The 17,256-nt window shown below is 43.3% G+C and overlaps 1 protein-coding gene across 2 annotated transcripts in view; it reads right to left on the bottom strand.

Moving 5' to 3' along the window:
* LOC126419166 (fatty acid-binding protein, muscle-like) overlaps nucleotides 1–17,256 on the bottom strand; it is a 28,975-nt gene that overhangs the window by 2,508 nt on the left and 9,211 nt on the right. The window contains exons 1-2 of one of the 2 annotated variants that reach the window (XM_050086293.1): nucleotides 2,688–3,163; nucleotides 2,334–2,605 (exon numbers count right to left, since the gene is read on the bottom strand). In XM_050086293.1, coding sequence (XP_049942250.1) covers nucleotides 2,334–2,605; nucleotides 2,688–2,784 — 369 coding nt within the window. In that variant the 5' untranslated portion in view covers nucleotides 2,785–3,163. Of the gene's footprint in view, nucleotides 1–2,333; nucleotides 2,606–2,687; nucleotides 3,164–17,256 lie in introns of those variants that run through there. The other variant, XM_050086294.1, reaches the window with a different exon arrangement.

Raw genomic sequence — 17,256 nt, 5'->3', positions numbered from 1 at the left:
AGCAGCGTTGTGATCGAGAATACTTGACAGTACTGTATATAATGGATAGCGCATTATCGTACTGCTGTACCACAGATCAACAATCAGAAAATGAAATCAAATTAGAAAGAAGTTGACAAAAACCAGTTAAGAGTTAAAAACATTTTGAAATCTAAACTATTGGGAACTAACAAAAATTGACATTTTCAAGTCAGGTAAATTGCTATTACGTTATAGAAACTCAGTTCACTTGTAAATATCATGTGTTCCGTGGTAGAGGAGCTTCCGTTTCAAGGTACAAGATGGAGCACTACCGATAAGTAGGGCTTAACCATACATAAGGTATGTAATTGTTTTTAAAATTACACTGAATGTTACTCACCACAGAACGCTACAACTATGATTCCAAAATATCCTCCAAACAGCACTTAAATATGTGGGACTCGTAATATTTACAAACACAGCAAGAAACGCTTCCTCATGTCTCAAAACAACAAAACCAGCAGACAGTCCCAGAATCTGTGTGTGACGGTGTGTAGTGCGCATGCCTTCATGTGATTCTAAAATCATAATTAGAATGGAACATCGATCGAATATTCCTTATTCATCTCCATGCTTGAATTCTAAGATGATAAATGCTAAAATAAAAGTTTTCCACCGTCTGCATATTTGCAGAACTATGTGGTTTAGGTTCAAAGGGAACAGGAAATGAAAGAACAAGCTTCATAGAGGTTTGGTCAAAGAGATCCTTTTGGTGCAGCACAATTTACCTTTTCACACCTCCCTAGCTGTGGCTACCAAACTGTAGGCACTGCATTACCAGCTGGTCCCCCCGCTCTCCCCTCACCTGACGTGTAACCTGTTTGCTGACCTGAAGAAACACCCGAAAGGTTTTTGGAAACTGAAGATATCGAACATACTGCTGAGAACTGGTTTGAGCATTTAAAGCATGATGCTTCTTGAATGGAGTCGAAACGCTGCAGGAGTGATTTATCAAGTGAATGAAGTGAATGAGACGTGCGGTGGTGGCGGGGGGGGGGGGGGGGGGGCGGAGGTGCGGGGTGTGGAAGGGGGGAAATGGGGGAAGGGGGGAAGGGGAGGGGGGGAAGAGAGCAGAGTCTTTTGAATAAATATGCGCTGCCAAAACGCAGACCCAATTCTTTCACTGCACATCCAAGAACATTTCAGACATCACTCCCCTTCTACTACCGTACATACTTATTCGCTTTTTACGAGCCGATAATGAATGATTGCTTAAACGCGTCTGTGCACAGTATAATTAGTTTGTTTTCATCTTTGCGATCCATACGGGAGCAATACGGAGGAGGTTGTAATTTATTCCTACATTCATCAGTTAATACCGGTTTTTGAACCTGTTAGACCTGTTTGGTACAGGTCACTTTAGAAATATTTTTTGACGTTCGAAGGAGTGTTTTGTAAACACTCTCCTTTGTAGATGTCTTGTATTTCCCTAGTATTCTGCTGATGAACCGAACACTGCCACATGCTTTTCCTACGAATGGGTCTATGTGGTCGTTCCATTTCACGTCGCTATAAATTGATACACTCAGGTGTTTGTATGAGCTGACTGATTCCAACTTGACCCATTGATATTGTATTCGTAGGATACTGCATCTTTCATTTTGTGAAGTGCATAATTTCACATATCTGACAACTTAAAGCAATCTTTAAACATTAGATATTCTGCTGCTGTGTACCATCGATCGACAGAATCTCTCTAGGTAGCCATTTTCGTGTGGAGTATACGGAAAGATTCACTACAGAAATTTTGAGAGAGTGCTTCCCAGGAAGAGTCACACAGCATATTACTTCCACCCTCACACATCTCGCGAAATGACCAAAGTGACAAAATTCGAGAAAAAGGAGCTAATACGGACCTTTACTGACAATTATTCTTCCTAAAAGCCGTTCTCGAGTGGAACAGATAAAAGGGGGATCAGTTACTGGTACCAGAATTACCTTCTGCGTCACACCATCAGGTGGCTCGCAGAGTTTTAATGTAGATGTAGGTTTCTATATTCATTTACGTACCATGATTCCTCGCGTGCTCTCTTTCTTTTTTACCGATCACCGTCTGCCACTCCCATACCCAATGTTTCTCTACGCTTTTGCCACTCAATTCGATACTTTCTAATTTAGTAAAATTGTGAGTCATGTTATAATAGTATTCGTGGGGTCTTTAAGAAAAACTATAAATGTTTAATGTACTCCATAGCCGACTCTTAGTTACGTAGAATTGTGCTGTGGCTTTCTGTCATTAATTTTAATCACGCTTGGCTTTCACTCTGTTTTGAAACATACTTTTGTCCTTGAAGTGCTTGCGCTTTGCTCACCATCTTGAGCTCTTCCGCCGTGAAGTGGAACACCGTCGTGACGAGTTTGTGGCCCCTCTCGACGCAGGTGAGTGTGCTGCCCTCCAGCGTGAAGACGCGGGCGACTCGGCGGCCGTCGTGCGTGGGCGCGTACCTCTCGTCATTCAGCCGGAACCTGGTGGTCGTCGTGAAGACGCCCGTCAGCGACGTTATCGTGAACCAGTGTCCCGCCCTCGTCAGGATCATGGCCGGGCGCACATTGTTAGCCACCATCCGCATCAGGCAGCAAGTGCCTGGAAGCAAAATCCATTTTTTTTATTAAGTGAGAATGAGTAGTTGTAATTCGATAAGACGTTAGCTCACTCTATAGCTCACCAATGCGCAACATGCAAAGGGTGACTAATGGGAAATGGACTGTCTTACATGCACTGGCTGATAAACCATTGTCAGTGGTAGGAGTCAGACGGTGCATGTATCATCCGCTTCGAAACTGTCCATCATTTCAGTAGCAACGCAACAATAGTAGGCACAGCGTAGTGTGTTCCCGTTCAGTATCTTGTTCTCAATGCTGAGTCTGTTGTTGCAACACGACGGACATTTTGTTGGCATCCGTATCCCACAACTCGAAGTCATAATACGATGCTGTGATGGGTTGCAGATTTCAGAACACGGAGCATTCTTAAGAAGAACCTGGGAGGCTCTATTGAAAACACTGAGGACACCTGTAAACACCGCCATTGAGAAAGGCAATCAGTAGGATTCGGAGATGATCCACACAATCTCTCACTTGAAGTTCACACAAAATCTGAATACAAAACTTGTCAGGAGGAATTGTACACTGACTCCTTGTCATAGAGTTCTGTGATTCAATTCTGTGTATGTCCGTAGTTACAAGTGGTGAGTCTAAACATTTCGCGAGACTGAAAAAGGAACAGGAGCAGACGAAATCATACGACCTGCAAAATTAATAAAATAAATAAAAAAAATACAGCAGTGAATGAGAAATTACACAACAAATGAGAGCTAAAAATTAATGCATTATTGAAAGTCTTGGAATTCCCCAGCAGATATATTGCTAGTATCGATATCGCTAACAATTGAAGAACCGTCGAGATTCTCGATTCTCTGGATGGATGGACTATCGATATAATTAATTAAGTTTGGACGGATGGCTCGGAGCGCGATTCCTGCTAGCTCTTGTCCGGTTTTTCCGTTTCGCAGCAACTGAGCGTCACAGTTCTTTGACCCAGGAGGGCACGTTGTTAACTGGCCAACAAGCGCCTCGTGACTGACATCTGTTAACACGTAATCAGTCCTTGCGTGTCCTCTTAAAAGTGCGCGGGAAGAGTGCGCTAGGCGCGCTCTCAACACGAACTATTGATTTACTCGCCAGAGTTTGTCAGCAGAGTTTACGTGTAGTACAACTAGCGCAAACGAGATTCGGAAGTTGACTGAAATAAGTGCATTCAGTGAGTAGCGACCACCATCTGCATCTACACAACTGTGCTCCAAAACCCATATTATATTACGAGGCGTGCAGGGAGGAAGTAGTGTGTTGCCCTACTTTTCTTCGAATGAACGCTCTCTGAATTTCAACAGCAAACGTCTCCTCGATGCAAAACGCCTTTTTGGTAATGTTAGCCACTTGAGTTTGTTGAGCATTTCTGTAACGCTCTCGCGCCGACGAAACTATCGAATGGCAAAAAGTACAGCTCTTCGTTGGACCTTCTGCTATAAGGGACACGCTAATGAATACCCAAACCCGCCACAGTGATCTCCAAATTGCGCTGTGACATTTATCCCACTAGGAGACGAGACGGCCAAATCCAGTTCCTTAGAAGGCAGTCAGCTGCTGACTGATCCACAACCGCAGCTACTCTCGCACATCCTCGTCCAACTGACACCAACGTCCGTGTGTGAATTAACTTGCTTTTCGCTTTCGTTTAAATGTATGGCTGAAAGATTCAGCCTTCAAGAATTGTGAAACGAACCCTGTCGTCTAGGACCGTGTGCCACAAACAGCGCAGATTAGCCACGAGATGGGGAAACTCACAGGCGTCTGTTGTGCTGAAAGAGGCCTAAGCGCTATAGTGAGACACACAAGAACCTACGTCCTTTAGAAGCTGTTTGTGGCCAGGGAGGCGTAGACGTAGTACCTAATATCGGATATAAAGGGAAACATTTATGAAAATTATTTAATTCTGTAGTAGTGCAGGGAACGAAGCCACAGTAATTTTAATCTACCATCCTTAATAAATTTTCATGGTGATCCCAATAAAACTTGAATATTGATCCTATCTGTAACAGTTTAGGATTTCCTGTTAAAGTGAGATTAACAAGTTTAGTGACAAAGACCTGAATGCTAAAATCTGAACGCTTTGGTCGATCTTAACGATTGATATTCTATATAAAAGTGCACCATTAAAATGAAATTTAAAAGACGTAGTAAATTTAAATTATCAGTACTTTAAGAATCAGATCATCATCTCCTCCACACAAAACACATTGAACGATGACAGAATGAACCCTACTGAATCGTTAGGTAATAGAATATCTGTTGTAAAGTTTAGTACATAATAGATACTTTTGTTCTTTATTTATTTACAAGAAGGCACATTGTTGCAAGATTACTGGCTAAAAATGGCTCTGAGCACTATGGGACTTAACATCTATGGTCATCAGTCCCCTAGAACTTAGAACTACTTAAACCTAACTAACCTAAGGACAGCACACAACACCCAGCCATCACGAGGCAGAGAAAATCCCTGACCCCGCCGGGAATCGAACCCGGGAACCCGGGCGTGGGAAGCGAGAACGCTACCGCACCACCACGAGATGCGGGCAAGATTACGGGCCGTGACATTCAAAGTTAAGAAGGAAATTGTACTGGTTTTATGTAAAAGAATTTAATGTTTATTATGTAATGAATATTATCGTTTGCCGCGCGGGATTAGCCGAGCGGTCTAGGGCGCTGCAGTCATGGACTGTGCGGCTGGTCCCGGCGGAGGTTCAAGTCCTCCCTCGGGCATGGGTGTGTGTGCTTGTCTTTAGGATAATTTAGGTTAAGTAGTGTGTAAGCTGAGGGACTGATGACCTTACCAGTTAAGTCCCATAAGATTTCACACACATTTGAACATTTTGATATTATTGTTACTTTATTTAGAACGTGAAAATGGTCAAGCTTTGATTATTTAAATATATTAAAATGTAAAATAATGTAGAATAAGCTGTAGCCAATCAGATGGACGGCTTCAGGGAAGGGAACTGCACTAGTCAGTTGAGCGTCGATGTTCGGCACGCGGGGGACGCGGCCGGAGATGGGCAGAGGGACAGTGCTGGTGGAGACGTGAAAGTGGACAGTCGGTCTTTAGGTAGCTAGGAAGTGAAGACTTAGAAAATTTCGCGTTGTGTGGTAACGCGGGACTTAGTCTCTGAGCGGTGAGCAGCCGCGCGCCTGGTGTGATGAACTCTTAATTCTTTGCGTAGTTAACGACGTGGAGTATTGTAATTCACGATGAGATGTGAATGATCGAACTGTGTCAAATGGATATGCGCTCCAGTGTAACAGTAACTCTAAATACGACCACTTTCGCTGTTAGTTTGCTTTCTGAATAAACATTATTCTCAGCAAATCGCAATTGAGTGACCTACGCCATTTATGGGTCGTTAATTTAATTCCCGATATTATTATTACCGTTATTAGAATGAGATTTTCACTCTGCAGCGGAGTGTGCGCTGATATGAAACTTCCTGGCAGATTAAAACTGTGTGCCAGATTATTATATGTTACATGAACTTTGTATTTCGTAAACTTGCCATCAGCGAGATAATTTAACGAAAGGGTCACAAGTGTCTAATTTATGGCGTGTAGTGTGACACGTGCTGTTCAACCCCTAAACGAGTTTGAGCCAAAACATTTCGACGAAGACGAACCGCATGTGAGCCCGAACATCTTTGGGATGTTAGCTCGCACACGCACGTTTTCCTGAGGTCGCCAAACATGTGAATATCACACGGTGAAAGATGCGGGATGTACAGAGAATGCGACAGTATTTTCTGACCAAATCGCTGAAGCAGAATTTTCGTCTGATTAGTCGTGTGGGGACGGGTATTGTAGTGACCTATTTCTTCTGCATCTACAGTGTGATTATAATTAAAGTTAACCTTTCGAACCACTGTAGAAATAACACCACTGGTCAGAATGACGTCAAAGTGCAACGGAATGTTATCGGCGAAGGAGGGAATATATATTTACAAAATGTTGCAATAGATGGCGCTGTAAGCACCATAATTTAATAGTGGTCGACTACAAATGACAAATGAATGATACTACAATGCTTGAGGTGTGCGTTTGACGTCAAACAAACTGTACTGCTCAGTGTGCATGGGCGTACAGATGTGATACTGTTAGTTACGTAAGCCCATCCTCCACAGCTAGGTAATAACACATCGGATGGGAAAAATCGGCTTTTAATTGTCCTGAGGTCAAAAACCGCATAAAAATCATCAATCAAAATCAAAACGGGTTATTAATTTTCGTATGACTGGCGCAAAACATGGTCAATATGCTGTCCACTGTTTTCTGCAACAAGTTGAAAACGAGAAACAGCATGTTGCACAACTGATCGAAGTGTTTCCGGGGTCACGTTCAGAATGTGTTGCGCAGTATGTGCCTTCAATGTAGCTAAGTCTGCAGTCGAAACACTGAACACAACATCTTTCAGATAGCACCACAGCCAAAAGTCACACGGTTTAAGATCAGGTGATCATGACGGCCAGGCTGTAGGGAAATGTCGGCTGATAATTCTAGCATTTCCGAAATGGCGCTTCAGCAGATGCTTAACTATATTTGCAATGTGCCGAGGTGCGCCTTGTTGCATAAAAATCATCACATCCACACATCCACGCTACTGGAGAGCTAGAATGACGTGGTTGCGTGAAAGACACTCATAGCGACTACCAGTGACTGGACAGGTAACAGGACCGGAAGCACCTGTCTCTTCGAGAAAAATATGGCCCTATGACAAATGAAGCTGTAAACCCGCTCCACACAGTGACCTTTTCAAGGTGAAGTGGTACTGGCTGATTTGTGTGTGGCCTTTCCGTTGCCCATATTCGGCAATTCTGTGTATTGACATAACCTGTCAGATGGAAGTGGGCTTCGTCTGTCCACAAAATCTTCCGCGGCCAATCATTGTCCACTTCCATGCGAGCAAGAAATTCTAAAGCAAAGGTCTCTCTTGTTGGCAGGTCAGCAGGAAGCAACTCGTGCACACGGGTAATTTTGAATGGATAGCAAAGAAGGATGCTTCGTAGGATTTTACGCACAATGCTCACGGGTACGTCCAATGTTCGGGCAATTCTCCGTTCACTAGACGTTTGCACACCACCACTCGTCTCCTCCTGCATTTCTGTGGCCACTTCTTCCAATAACGAATCAATTCGTTTCCTCCTTCTACCAGGTTGCACAGCAAAAGAACCCGTCTTTTCAAATTCCTGAATCATTTTTTCCAGACCCACAACAGTCAAACCCTTCAGTGTCCGGAACTTCTGCAGAGCAACGTGTGCACAGTCATCATTCTTGTAATACGGCTTTACAAGCAGAACGCGATCCTGCGTTGAAACAGTCGTGGCGACCGCCGCAGACGCGAAAGGTGGAAAAGCCGTGTACCCGGCGTGTTTACACCAGCTTCAGTGGGTCGTGCGCATGACAACTATATTCATTTATTTTATGTATTCTGACACATACAGCGCCATCTACTGATAAATTTTCACACTATTTTTTTCTTCTGCCATATGTTTCCATACGTTTCCTCCTTCGCCGGTAATATTCCGTTATAATTTGACTTCATTCTGACCAGTGGTGTTATTTCTACAGCGTTTTGAAAGTTTAATTATAATCACCCTCTCCATCTACATATGAGACAGATACTCCGCAAACCACCGTACGGCACGTGACGGAGAGAACACTGTACTACTCTTGTCATTTTCTTTCCTGTTCCACTGGGATGCCAGTTCGATTTTACACAGAGTACGTGAAGGACTTTGCCCCCCCCTTCTTGCAGCGGTGTACCGTAGGTCTCTAGAAGAGCGTAGCGTTCCAGAGGATTGCAAAGGGCACAGGTCATCCCCGTTTTCAAGAAGAGACGTCGAACAGATGTGCAGAACTATAGACCTATATCTCTAACGTCGATCAGTGAATTTTGGAACACGTATTATGTTCGAGTATAATGACTTTTCTGGAGACTAGAAATCTACTCTGTAGGAATCAGCATGGGTTTCGAAAAAGACGGTCCTGTGAAACCCAGTTCGTGCTATTTGTCCACGAGACTCGGAGGGCCTTAGACACGGGTTCACAGGTAGATGCCGTGTTTCTTGACTTCCGCAAGGCGTTCGATACAGTTCCCCACAGTCGTTTAATGAACAAAGTAAGAGCATATGGACTATCAGACCAATTGTATGATTGGATTGAAGAGTTCCTAGATAACAGAACGCAGCATGTAATTCTCAATGGAGAGAAGTCTTCCGGAGTAAGAGTGATTTCAGGTGTGCCGCAGGGGAGTGTCATTGGACCGTTGCTACTCACAATATACATAAATGACCTTGTGGATCACATCGGAAGTTCACTGAGGCTTTTTGCGAGTGATGCTGTGGTAGGCATATCGAGAGGTTGACCATTGGAAAATTGTACTGAAATGCAGGAGGATCTGCAACGAATTGACGCATGGTGCAGGGAATGGCAATTGAATCTCAATGTAGACAAGTGTAATGTGCTGCGAATACATACAAAGAAAGATCCTTTATCATTTAGCTACAATATAGCAGGTCAGCAACTGGAAGTAGTTAATTCCATAAATTTTCTGGGAATAGGCATTAGGAGTGATTTAAAATGGAATGATCATATAAAGTTGATCGTTGGTAAAGCAGATGCCAGAGTGAGATTCATTGGAAGAATCCTAAGGAAACGCAATCCGAAAACAAAGGAAGTAGGTTACAGTACACTTGTTCGCCCACTGCTAGAATACTGCTCAGCAGTGTGGGATCCGTACCAGATCGGGTTGATAGAAGAGATAGAGAAGATCCAACGGAGAGTAGCGCGCTTTGTTACAGAATGATTTAGTAATCGCGAAAGCGTTACGGAGATGACAGATAAACTCCAGTGGAAGACTTTGCAGGAGAGACGCTCAGTAGCTCGGTACGGGCTTTTGTTGAAGTTTCGAGAACATACCTTCACCGAGGAGTCAAGCAGTATATTGCTTCCTCCTACGTACATCTCGCGTAGAGACCATGAGGATAAAATCAGAGAGATTAGAGCCCACACAGAGGCATACCGACAATCTTTCTTTCCACGAACAATACGAGACTGGAATAGAAGGGAGAACCGATAGAGGTACTCAAAGTACCCTCCGCCACACATCGTCAGGTGGCTTACGGAGTATGGATGTAGATAAATGCCTCCGTATGAGCCCTAATTTCTCTTATCTTATTTTCATGGTCCTTACGCGCAATGGACGTTGGCGGCAGTAGATTCGTTCGGCAGTCAGCTTCAATTCGCTGTTCACTAAATTTTCTCAACAGTGTTTCTCGAAGAGAATGTCGTCTTCCCTCCAGGGATTCCCATTTGAGTTTCCTAAGCATCTCCGTAACACTTACGTGTTGTTCGAACGTGACACCAGCGTCCTATATACCGTCTCCTTTACAGGTGAATCTCTCCTTCCTAAAATTGTCCCAATAAACCGAAGTCGACCATTCGTCTTCGCTACCACAGTTCTCACATGCTCAATCCTTCTCATATCGCTTTGCAGAGTTGACTGTGTCAGGCAGGTCACTAATAATACAGTGTCTGAACATTACAAGTTTGATCTTTCTACACATTCGCCATTCATCGCACCAACTGGAAATTTTTTTATGTCGTTTTGTATCTTCCTACAGTCACTCAACCTTGACACCTCGTCGTAAACACGGCATCATCTGCAAGATAGAGCCCACCCTGCGATCCAAATCATTAATGTATGTAGAGAACAACAGCAATCATGTAACACTTCCCTGGGGCTGTCCTGACGATGCTCTTGTCTCTGATGAACACTAGCCGTCGTGGACAACATACTGGATTCTATTACTTCATAAGTCTTCGAGCCACTCACGTATCTGTGAACTTATCCCATATGCTCGTATCTTCGTTAACAGCTTGCATTGGTGCACCGTGTCACTTGCTTTCCGGAAATCTAGAAATATTGAATCTCCCTTTTGCTCTTCGTCCATAGTTCGCAGGATGTCATGTGAGAAGACGGTAAGCTAAAGGAGCCCTTTGAACAACAATCAGTGCGCAGCGCTATGAAGATATTTTGCAGAACCTGAGATGCGCCATGAAGTCAAAATGCCAAGGAACGCTTTCGGACGGAATCCTCCCGTTGTGCGATAATGCCCACCCCTGCAGACATGCGTGGAAATCAGTTTCAGATGGACGAGGAGGTGCATGAGTAAGTCCAGTTGTGAATCCGCCAGCGTTCTACGAAACAGAAACTCTTTGAAAAGAGGACAGCCGATTTCCTTCCCCCTTCTTTCGTAATTGTACTCCCTCTCTAATGACCGTGCTGTCGACGGGACGATTAACTGCAATCTTCCTTCTTTCCATGCTTTATAGACAGGTGCTTCGTCAGCAAACTGCGTCATAGAACTTCCGACGTCTTCCACTAGATCATTTATATGCAGGATGAGCCAGCTAAGACACTGAGGGTGACCAAATGCCCGTTAACATATGAAAATTAATGTAGGTGAAAAAATTGGTGCTTATGCTTGATATACCATGGGATTTTATTGAAAACAAAAAAGAGTGCACAAACTGACCAATAGATGGCACTGGACAGCAACGCTTCATTGGCACCGCACAAGAATCGTGTATAAAGTGACCTGCAGTGAGAGAGGGAGTCTACACCTCCTTTCGCAACGCAACTTCTAACAGCTTCGCCTTGATATCTACCCCACCTACCAACCCTAACTTTACCTCCCCCCCTACCACTCCTCAGGGCTTCCTCTCCCCTCCTCCCCCCTTCACCTGAGCGGATTTCCTTCCTACTCCACCTCCCCCCCCCCTTCGAGTACACCCCTTCTGTGTCTCTCCGCTGCCTCCTAACTTGCTTTCGCTCTCCGTCTCACACCCCACTCGTCTCCTGCCCCTTGGAGGCCCCCTCCCCCCCCCCCCCGACCCATGTCTTCTTTTCATCCCACCCCCTCCAGCCTCCCTCCCATGGTGCACCATCCTCTCCCCTCTTTCCCTTCTCCCAGGCCTCCTCCCCCTTGGCAGGTCCCTCCAGACAGCTTTTATTCTTTCGTGTGTGCTCCGTCTTTTGCAGTAGTTTTAAAGTGTCTTTGTTCTGGACTGTTATAATACCGTGGCCAACTTTTGTCTTGTGTGTGTGACTTCAGTGTATTGTAACGTATTACTATCTTTACGACGTTTCCCATCGAGCCATATACCTTATTTCGCATTTTTAGCTGCTACTCTCACACAAATAATGATAAAAATTCAGAAATTCAGGGTCGCCACCAGCCTAAGCCCTTCCTAACCATTTAGAACAAAACGGAGCTGGAAAATTATTAGTTTAATTACTTTAAAAATTTAATTACAAGTATGCAAATTTCTTTAAGTAACCAGATAAATATCACTCCATGTCGTTCATGAAGCAACTTGATTAATTCAGGATTGGAAATCGGAGTACGTGGGCAAGATCAACACCACAGAATTTATCTTTCACGCAGATTATTTATTGTATCTAAGTATTTGGTTGCACATCCTAACTACACATAACTGGTGCCTGACTAGAAATATTTAAATAAGAATTACGTGAGAATGAAACAGAGCACAATTTATCTAGAAGAAACACAGAAAACGGGGGTGGGAGACAATGATACTATCATCTCCTTTGTATTCATACCATAAAAACATCTCAGTGAGATTCGCATTACGTTTCTACGCATGCACTATTCTGGACAGAGGTTTAATCAAAAAAATGGCTCTGAGCACTATGGGACTTAACATCTGTGGTCATCAGTCCCCTAGAACTTAGAACTACTTAAACCTAACTAACCTAAGGACATCACAAACATCCATGCCCGAGGCAGGATTCGAACCTGCGACCGTAGCAGTCGTGCGGTTCCGGACTGAGCGCCTAGAACCGCTAGACCACCGCGGCCGGCAGAGGTTTAATCAATGCACCAGGTTGTGCGATAATTATTAAACATACTAACTGCGTCTGCTGCTTGAAAACGGCCGAACTAGAGCACGTGGTGCATTCCGAATCAAACTGTTCAGCTGCTTTGAATAAAGTGCATGAAAGAACAGATATTCTTGCAGAAATTATAGCTCATTAAACAAGCAAACTGTTACAAAAAAGCCTATTGCTGTGCCGTGGTGGACCAGAAGGGTCATTGATTACCAACCACGTGGCACAAAATCGACACACAAAGACAAAAGCAACTTCCACAAAATATAAGATTAAGAATCATACTCGCTTCGACACAGTATTACACTCACGTACGGTTGAAGTGATCCTAAGCAGTTTTTCCTAATCAGATTTACCATTTGAAATTCTACTTCATCATTGTTCAAAATTCACAAAGTAACTTCCACACTTTTAGATCAACCACCCTAAAATTGCCTATTTAAAGCAATATAACTATGGTACATTCGCAAAAATAACTCGCTTCACACGTTTCAGTTCAGCTGAAGTTCTTAAGTATTTCAACAGTTAAACATAACGAAGTCCTAACTCAACCTGCTTCGTATCACCTGAAACCCCCCTTTCGAGCTACGATTCGCACTCACCAAGCGTTCACCGAAGAGTGCCGCCTTCTCTTTCGAGATTACCTAGCTCCCCGTGCAGCGGAAGCTAACAGAGGGGTAGCCCTTCGTCACCAACCTCACACACGAAAACAGCCTTCGACTAAGATGTGCAAACCTCTCTGTTCAGGTATTCGAAACCTAAGTTGGTCATCCTGTGCTCTCCTTGAACGAGAAGCAACATCGTCTGCTCCCTGCAGACGATGACCAACTCAGCGTTTCCCACAAAACAAAACCGAAACCCCACATTAAAACACTCATATAATATTCAATATGCCTTGTTTGAGTGCTCAGTCTTACTGGAAGAGTTCAGGAATTGAGCTAAAATCAGGTAGTAAAGCCAATAAATTGTACCGAATTCGACAACCGTCTTATGAAACGACTTCACAGAGACGTTTCAGTATTTTATATGCTCCACGAATCGCCCACTGTGTTTTTTTAACTTTGTCGACTTTTCTAACTCTCCCACAATGAACGTCTCCATGCCAGTGTATATTTTAACCTTTTTTTTCCACCTATTATGTTCTTATGTCCCGTAGTGCATGTCTTCGCTAGTTTATATGTATAGTTGCCTCTTTTTTAACTGTAATGTCACTGGGCTGAAGGACGGCGGATTGTGCCACTGCAAGCCCTCCCCTGCCTATATGGAGCAGGGGAATGAAATCACAATAAAGAAAAAAAAGAAAGGCAGTCAGATTCGCCAGCGATAGCGGTATGTTGGGAAAGGCGCAGATAGAGAAGTTTTACTACCAGAAAGGAGAATCCACTATTGAAGCCTTACGACTCAGGTGTTGCTGTGAAGAAGATGATCATAAAGATCGAAGCCACTGGTTGTTTAGACGATCGTCAAAGTAGTAGGCGACCAGACACAAGTGCTACAGCTGCTCGGACAGTTCGGGAGGAAATGGAAACTTTAGCGGGTTCATATCTACATGGTGAAGTCGCACATCACACCAGAGAAGTAAGGTGTACCCTCCAATGCTATCCATACCACATCCAGCATCATTATGAACATTTTGCCACCGAATTTGTGACTCCGAGAGCACTTGTGGTGTAGGCACTTCGAGAAATGGGGGAAGATTACGAATGCTTGTCTAACGTGTTGCGGACTGACAAAGCCCATTTCACACTCCGAGGGTGTGTCAATACGCACAACTGCAGAATATGAGCTACCTATCTTAGAACTATCGTGGAAACCCCACTACATGATGAAAAAATCACGGTCTGGTGTGGATATACCACGTCAGTCGTAAACCGATCCTTTTTCTTCGAAGATGTGCGGTGTGTTGTTTTTCAAACTGGCAGCATGACAGGTACGAGGTACGCCGATATGTTACAGGATCGCATCATCCCTAGTCTGGCTGATAAACACCTGCAGGATGGCACTCCAAACCCCTTTGCTTCACGTGTGAAAGATCCCTTGCACACATCGTTTGGTAAGGGTCGTATGCTGAGCCACCATTTCCATCATACTTGGCCTCCCAGGTCCCCAGGCCTCAATCCGTGCGATTATTCATTGTGGGGTTACCTGAAGTTTCAAGTCCACCGCGACCGTCTGACCTAATTAGAAGTGCTAAAAGACAAAATCCGACGATAGCTTCTCACCATATCTATTGATATGCTTTACAGTGCTGCTCACACCTCTACTACAGGTACTGTTGAATGATGGACAACATCTTGAGTATTTGTTGTAAAGAACATTGTCTTTCCTAAAAATAAATTGTTATGCTAATTATTGCTTTTTTATCATATTAAGCGCCATCTGGTGGTATCATTTTGTACACATTTTTGTTTTAATAAAACCCCATGTCATTTAAAGTATGTGTGTCAATTTTTACTCTCTACCTCCATGTTACTGCTGCTAAAATGTTATTTTCACTCATCTTTTTTCTTGGCGTATTTTATTCTCCGCACTCCCAATTTCTAGAACTTTTTATATGTTTGCGAAGACAGCTTACGAGTGCATGGTTCGATGTGGATACTCTTCAGCATACAACCGCACCGCTGCTGTAATAGTTTGGCAAAATTCTCCATAAACAATACTGACTTTTAAGAGTGTCATACATATTGCAAATTTCTCAATAGTTTTACGAGCAAGTATCTGATTGATACAACAGTAGAATACAGACAGCGCACAAGTAAACACAAGAAGTATACCAGAGTTACGAATTTGCTTACATTTAGCATAATAAGGCAGATGTTTGTGGACCCTCTTGCCCTCACAGTAGGAAAGAGTTTTGCGGCACAGTTATCTTGATGCTGTTTGATCAAGTCCCGCGCTTGTAATGCTGATGAAGTTCTTTTTGAAGCTTCTTTGAAACGCTACAGGAAAGAGTAGCCCCATATAGTTCCATTAGAAACACACAAAATCGGTTTCATAATCTGGCGCCAATAAACGATAAAAATCCTTGCCACCGTCAGGAAATTCGCCATACTGTTCGCTAAAGCTTAGCGAAAACCACACCTCGATATATTTATCCATTTTGCATGTACCTGGGGTAGCCTGTCTTAGCTGCCTCATCTTCTATTCAGTTAACAGTGATGGTCCTATCATACTTCCTAGGGGTACTCCTGAAATTACCATGTTTTTAAGAGCGACGTATTGAACTATGCTGTATGTGGTCAGATACTCGCCCTCGTTTTTTTTGTTTTTTTTTTTCACTAGTCGACAGGACAGAACTGTAGCAAAAGCCTACCTAGTCACGGCAGCAACACGGGTGTTGATGTTATGGCGCTTTGGATCTCATGGACGAACAGAACCAGATGAGTTTCGCAAGATCTCTTTTTAGGAACCCGTGTTGATTTTCTTCAAAAACATCATTATATGTGAGCTGAAAACATATTCCATAATTCTCTAACAAACTGACGTCACCCTGTGCTTCGACCCTTTTTGAGAACGGGAATGACCTTCCTTTTGTTTTCAGTCAATAAACACCCTTAACTACTCCACCGGCCTACTGCTAGAAGGGAAGTGAGTTCTTCTACATAATAACTGTAGAATCTTACAGGTATCTCATCCGTTCTAGAAGCTGTTCCACTATTAAGCACCTGTAGTTGCTCTTCTCCATGATCACATGTCTCAATACCTGCTATTTCGGTGTTGGCGCAATGATTGAAGGAATAAATTATTTTACAATATTTTCAGGATTAGCTACGGAAGAACGAATTCAGCATTTCGGCCTTTTACCTGTCATCTTTAGTTTCGGTGTTAGCATGGTCATAGTGGATCTGATTGAACGATTTCAGTCCGCTTACTGATTTTCGTTAAGTCCAGAACCTCCAGGGTTTTCTCTTAGATCGGTTGGTAAAATTTTAATTTCAAAAATCTCTGAAAGTTTCTCATCTTGCTCCCCATATACTAATGTTTGGTTCGTGCTGCTTTTCTTTTCAGCTAGGTTTTGACTTAGCTTAAGTCTATGATGAAGGTTCTTTGACTTCGTAGCAATTTTATAAAACGGCTATTGGACAATAGTAGGTCTTCCCCAATTCCAACGGAGGCGGACGGCCCCTCCTTGGGTGAAGAAGCTACAGGCACTCTTCACGCGTTTAAATCACGAGAAAACGAAATAAAAGATCCCAGGTGTCACATTTGATGCTGGAGACTCTAATCAAGCTTCGATTTCACTTCTCGTCAGACTAAAACAGAGACTGTCATTTGGTGAACATTCTTCCCTTCGTGAGTAGTTATTCCGCTTGCCAGACGGTCTTTACATACGTGCACTTACGATGCCTGCTATGCTCTAAACAGCTACAAAAATTGCAGAAAGCTAAATATTGCTCCTCAAGTATGGGAATTCCGGTGCACATATCAAGCAAACAATTGATTATTTTCATCATGGTAGCGTCAACAGCAACAGTTACGAAATTGTCTCGAATGAAAAACAGCCCACAGTTGCACAGATTATGTTTATTTTAAACCTTGAGCAGGGTTACTGCTACAATAATATATCCTTCTTCAGAAGTCATACACACTAATAAATGAAAAATGTCGCTCGGCTAAGATACTTGTCATTTATTAGTGTGTATGACTTCTGAAGAAGGCTATATTATTATAGCAGAAACCATGGTCAAGGTTTAAAATAAACATAGTTTGTGCAACTGTGG

Source organism: Schistocerca serialis, chromosome 9, assembly GCF_023864345.2.
Source record: "Schistocerca serialis cubense isolate TAMUIC-IGC-003099 chromosome 9, iqSchSeri2.2, whole genome shotgun sequence".
NCBI lineage: Eukaryota > Metazoa > Arthropoda > Insecta > Orthoptera > Acrididae > Schistocerca > Schistocerca serialis.
This window is presented reverse-complemented; position numbering and strand designations above follow the sequence as displayed.